Raw genomic sequence first — 6,582 nt, 5'->3', positions numbered from 1 at the left:
AGCTTGGTTTGGGAAGGGTATATGTATCCATATCTGTGTCTGCATATTGTTTTAATTGCACTTCTGTTATCATGTTTAATTTTTTGTATGCATTGTTGTTTATTTTATAAAAAGCCAAAAAAATTTAAAAATTCAAAAGTTTCGAAAATTTAAAAATATCTCATGTTTACTTTTGCATATAGGTTGAGTCGGAATGGTGGATTTAAGTGATGAAATTTCACTACTCTTGGTCATTTCACTTAAGCCTTACAACAAATTGATATCTTATTAGCTTTGTCTTATTGTATAATTACGAGTTAATGTTAAAATATAGCTGAACAAATAGACTTGACCTGATAAATTTGGCAAACTACTTATAATTTCTAAGGATTAGAGCTTATTAAACTGGTGTCAGTTGTGACCAGTTCATGTAGGATTGTAAGTAATTACTCCTTGCATAACATGTATCATTAATTTGCATATATATGAAATTCAATTGCTTTTTGCCTATGTACATTCGGGTTGGTGGTTGGTGTCACATGCAGGGAGGTGCTTACATTCCCATTTTCTTTCATTTTTACCCATTTAACTCCACTTTAAACCAAATTTGCCTTCTGACCCTTAACTACATCCAAATTTAGCCTACCTTGTCAAGCTAGTTTAGTGTATGTTTTTGCGGTATATAATTCATTGTGTCGAGTTTGGTTTGTATTGTATTATCGCAGTTGGTAATTTGTGTAGAAGAAGGAGGATGAGATGAAAAAAAAAAGTTGAAAAAAAAGACAGAAAAATGAAAAGGCAAAATGAAAATAAAAACCGTGGAAAAGAAAAGGAAAAAAAAAACAGAATGACAAAGTTTGATTGTTGACGGTGTTTACTCCTATGCATTATTTTTATCTTATGAGGAGTATTTATACGGTTTAGTGAGTTTGTGTGCCGAAATAAGGGGTACTTGCTCTTAATTTCATTGGTTTAAGAATCGGACGCAGTTGTACTTGGTTTTGTAAGGTAGCTAGCTTGGCTTATACCCTCACATTCCCAAAAATGTTTTGCCTTTTCTTTTCCCATCGCCTCACTTTCCCATATCTTATGTAAGTCCTCGGCCGTGACGGGACCTTGTTTGGTTGGAACGTATGTGTACGGTAGCTAGAATTGTCTATCATATTAGTTGTATGCATGCTTATGTGGGTCGTAGTTTAAGTGAGCGACTATATCTCTTTCTCTCTTACATTTATATGCTTACCTTTTGCTTCATGAGAGAAGAGTGACCCGTGAGAGTCCATTATGAAAGGTCTTGCAAGGTCGACTATTCAGCTTTGTTATAGACATCTTATAACTCGTTTGCATTTGACAGTTTCTGCTATAAGTGTTAGTTTGCTTGCATTAAATCGGTTTTTGTGGACAATTTGTAGCTAGCTCTGAGTTTTCTATTCCGTTCCATTAGTTTTAGATGTAGTTTGCTTGGGGACAAGCAAAGGTTTGGTTTGGGGAGGTTTGATGCGTGCATTTTATATATTCTTTCTAAGCCTTATTTGCACGCATTTCAATGCATTTTGTGTAGTGTTTAGCTACAAATGTCCCCCGAATAGTCTACTTTTTTTTTTTGAGGGTAAATGCCCGAGGGCCTTACTTCATTAATACCGAATCATAAATAACAGCACTGTTCGCAGTCGGAGGTAAGGCATCCGACCACACTGATCTACCAACTATTCTAGGAAGTAAATGAGCTAAACAATGTGCCACGCTATTGTTCATGCGATTAGTAAACGACCAAGAAACAGAAATAAAAGCAGAACAGAAAGAATGAATATCGTCATAAATAAGCGAGAGAATGCTGCGTCCCGAATCCTTCCTCCTTAAGGCTTCAATCACCGGCATACAATCACTTTCCACAACGATCCTGGTATGCCCTCGTCTCGCCGCCTCAGCCACGCCTTCCAACACAGCAGCTACGTTAGCCATCTGGGGTTCCCACCGCTGTTCCTGCACCACCGACACTCCCCATAGGCATGACCCAGCTTCATCACGGCATAACACTCCAACACTAAAGCCTTCTCCCTCCTTAACACCGGCATCTGTGTTAATTTTCATGTAGCCCGCTTGCGGCGATGTCCAGCCCTCCCTTCCCTTCTCGGCTCCACCTCCTTCTTTCCACCACGTCGCCCCGGCACCATCCCACCTCCTTAAATCTCCTCCATCACCTCCTTAGCTCGTCTAACAACAGTCCAAGGATCCACCTCTCGATTATCGAAGATAACCTTGTTGCGGTGTTCCCACAAGGCCCAACATCCCACCATAAAGAGCGACTGTTCTCGGCACCCAAACTCCCTCCACCTCACTTCCACTTAATCTCTCACCCCCCTGTCTCCCTCTCATCCTCCCCTAACCCAATACCTTCCCACACCTGCCGAGCTATAGGACAAAAACGAAACAAATGATGACTAGTTTCATCGGAAGAATTACATAAAGAACAGAAAGTGGACTCACCTCGCACTCGAGACCCGAATAGTCTACTTTGGTTTGTCTTGTATTATTTACAGGTATGAATCGGAGAGGAGCATAATCAAGCTTAATACATGTCCCTATGCATGCATTTAGGATATGAGTTGAGTCGGAGCTTGGAGACTACTAATTTGAGATGCGCATAGAAGTAAGGAAGCTTAGCGGACAAAGAGCTTCATATTACTACTGCCTACTTTGAAGAGCCATATCTTGAGTTCTACAAATGATAATTAGGTGATTATAAATGAAGATGAATGATTATCCTCTTAGATTTCCAACGCCATCGAAAACGCCTGATTTTCCCAAGTAACGAAGAAATGGCAGCCGTTTGAATATCAATGCGCAAAGCAGGAATTACGCGCTGGAAAGCACTCGGTCGAGTGCTATAGTGATCGATTGAGTACTTAATGTCCTCGATCGAGAGGTGCCTTTTTGATAGTACTTGATCGAGTACTTAATGTCCTCGATCGAGAGATTTTTGATAGGAGTTACTCGATTGAGGAGTTCTAATGTCCTCGATTGAGTACTTTTCTATCTGTCGCAAGATTTTAATATCTTGTTTTTTTGTGTGAAAGGTTAGAAATTCTCATTAAGCACAAAACAAACTATTACAAACTAGAGCATAGTTTGATACATTACAAATTTCGGATCAACTAAACATATTGAAATAGAGACTTAATCCAACAGACATCATTCAATTTTTTCGATCTTTCTTGCCAAAATGTTGACCTCCATTTAAGAGTAAAAAAGATGGACTACATCACTACTTCTGGACGATATAGAAAACCATCAATCCTTGCTCTGTTGCGCTGCTGCCAGATAGCATAGTGACAAGCCTGAATAAAAGCATTCACGACATTTTTCTGGACTCTGGACCAAGGCTTAAACTGTAACCAAAGAAGCATATCAGAGACTGGCAACCGGATATGCAATTTCTGCTGTAACTTACTGAAGACTAGTCTGGCATAGACACATTGCGGAAATACTTGGGTATGTGTTTCAGCAGTATTCCCACAAATTATACACATATTATCTGAAGAGATGCCCAGAGAGAAAAGCCTATCTTTCAGCAGGAGGCTTCTCTTGCAATAAGCCAATTGGTAAAAGTATGCTTTGAGATACACCAGTTATTCCAGATGCATTGTGACCAGGTAACCTGTGGCTGAGGCTCCTGAGCCACTTATAACCACTAGTGACAGAATATCCAGTAGGGTGAGGCAGCCACTGTCCACTGGCATAAGCTAGACAAAATTTATCCTTTACCTTGCAGATGGCCTTCCTAGACCAACTAGTATCATTCTTAGGAGTATAAGTAGCCTAATTTGACCCATTCATATAGAGATGATGGACCCACTTAACCCATAAGCTATCTGTTTTGGAAAACACCCACTATACCAGTTTGCCTATGGCAGCCACATTCCAAGTGATGCTATCTCTTAGACCCAATCCTCCTTCACATTTTGGGGAACAGAACTTCTCCCAGCTAATCATAGGGGTTCTGATATATTCAGTAGAACCATCCCACAGATAATTTCTACATATAGCATCCATATTCCTTAGAACATACTTAGGAATGATGAAGACAGAGGCCCAATAGTTATACAGGGAAGTTAAAACAGAAGACACCAAAGTAAGCCTCCCAGCATAAGACAATTTTTTTGCACCAAATGCTCTAATTCTGGCAGTCACATTCTCAATAAGAACAGAGCAGTGTTTCACAGTTAACCTACCAGCAGAAATAGGAACTTCCAAAAATTTGAATGGGAGAGTTCTTTTAGTAAAACCAGAAACTTGAAGGATATCATTTTTAACAGCTTGAGCAACACCATTGAAATAGATATTAGATTTCATATTATTCATGTGCAAACCAGTGGCAGAAGTAAAAGTGGCAAAAGCTCTAAGGAGAATCATAATTGAGGTTGTATCACCTTTAGAGAAAAGTAAGAGATCATCAGCAAACATAAGATGGGATAACTTTAGCTTACCACAAAGAGGGTGATATCTGAACTTTATAGAGCTAGTGACATGATGTAGGATTCTTGTTAGATTTTAATATCTTGTTTTCGTATCTTAGGTTTAATAATTCTCTCCTATAATAGGAGAGACGTAATTAGGTTTTAGTCTCTCCCCCCCTCTCTCTCTCTCTCTCTCTCTCTCTCTCTCTCTCTCTCTCTCTCTCTCTCTCTCTCTCTCTCTCTCTCTCTCTCTCTCTCTCTTCATATTACTTTACCTCTGCTTTGAATACTGTTCGACGCTACTCTTTCATTCTCCGGATCTTGTTTTTGTGTAATCCTTCTCTGACTCTATTTCAATTTAATCTATTTCTCTTTTGCTCATCTCTATTTATCATGTTTGTTCTTGCTCTATCTTTCATTATTGTTTTATTAGTTATTATGCGTAGCTAATCCCTTAATGCTAGGATTAAGGGAGCCATGATAGTAATTCGATGATGCTTTAATTGGTTAGGAGGTTTTGTTGTGAGAATTGTTTGGTAGTAATATAACTGTAATTATTAGGTTGAATGCATGCAACTGAATCAATTAATCCGGTTAAATTCATACCTAGATCGAGAGATTGGAATGAATAGACCTGTTATGGACAATAAACTACACTAATGAGGGTGAAAGCTAAGTTAGTAGTATTCCAGGGCGGATAGCGGACCGAAAGGACCTTTCCTTTGCCCTTCTCACATCAGACCGATTGACCTTACCTTTAGCTGATTTGTGTAATATCATGGTGAACCGACATCCTGACATCTTTCTCTTTATTTTCTCTCAATCCTTTTCACGTTTGCCTTTTTAATTGTTTTAACTTTTATTGCTCTTTAGTTTAGTCAAAAGTACTCAAACCCCCAAATTGTGACCATAGACAGACTAAATCCAGTCTAGTGATGGTCAAGTACGCAAGACGTCTAACTAATCCCCTATACTTCAAGGGATCCTTGAGAATGTATCCTTCAGCTAGAGCAAATCGATGGTTTTATTGTATTGGCGTAGCAACAGGTTTTGAACCTTTTATTCCCGCTTCTGCAATGATCTCCATAGCAAATTTACGTTGACTTAAAAACAAACCTTTTGATCCCATGGCCACTTCATTACCAAGGAAATACTTTAATTTTCCCAGATTTTTTATGCTGAATGTCTTATGCAAGAAAGCCTTGAGACGGTCACAAGCTTCAACATTATGACTCACAACGATCATATCATCAACGTAAACTAAAACACCAAGAAATAAATCACCTTCTTTATATGTGAACAAGGAGTAGTCAGCCAAGGATTGCACAAAACCATATTTGGTCAAATATTGCTTTAATTTTGTAAACCAGTTTCATGAAGCTTGCTTTAACCCGTATATTGATTTCTATAATTTATAATTTTTATTAGGACCCCTCGTCTTAAAACCTTGGGGTAATCTCATATAAACTTCCTCGTCCAAGTCCCCATGTACAAAGGCATTGTTCATATCTAATTGATCAATGATCCATTTCTTCGTGACCACCACAGCTAATAGACAACTAACGCTTGTCATCTTTGCAACTGGAGCAAGAGTTTCGTGATAGTCAATGCCTTCCACTTGCATAAAACCTTGCGCCACGAGTCCTGCTTTATATCGGTCAATGGTACCGTCAGATTTGTATTTACTTTATAAATCCATTTATAGCCAATGACCCATTTACCTGTTGGTAAATCGACTATTTTCCAAGTGCCATTACTCTCAAGGGCATCAATCGCCCGTGCCATTGCCTCTTTCCATTCTTGCTGAGTTGATGCTTCAGCACAATTACGAGGTTCCTTTATACTATCAATCTTGGCTAAATAGCTCCTGTAAGATGATGAAAAACAACTAGTATTGACATAATTAATCAAAGGACAACGAGTACCTTTTCTAGAAGAATGAGACTGTAATACTATGGTTTTTTATGCTGCTGGGTACTCTATCTAGTGGGGCTTACTCTGTCAAGTAAGTGAGTTTGGTTACGAAACAGTATACTGTCTGATGGGTACTCGATCGATTAAGTGTGGCACTCGCTCGAGTAGGGGTCACTCGATCGAGTAAGTGACTTACTCGATCGAGTAAGTCGGTTCTGCGGGTTGTTTTAGC

General features: G+C 39.0%; 1 protein-coding gene across 1 annotated transcript; it reads right to left on the bottom strand.

Moving 5' to 3' along the window:
• Window positions 1-1,605: 1,605 nt before the first annotated feature.
• Window positions 1,606-2,070, bottom strand: LOC141655530 (uncharacterized). Its single transcript, XM_074462606.1, has one exon. It carries the CDS (start codon window positions 2,068-2,070, stop codon window positions 1,606-1,608), a length of 465 nt encoding a protein of 154 aa, XP_074318707.1.
• Between the last annotated feature and the right edge of the window lie 4,512 nt (window positions 2,071-6,582).

Source organism: Silene latifolia, chromosome 5, assembly GCF_048544455.1.
Source record: "Silene latifolia isolate original U9 population chromosome 5, ASM4854445v1, whole genome shotgun sequence".
NCBI classification, from domain to species: Eukaryota; Viridiplantae; Streptophyta; class Magnoliopsida; order Caryophyllales; family Caryophyllaceae; genus Silene; species Silene latifolia.
This window is presented reverse-complemented; position numbering and strand designations above follow the sequence as displayed.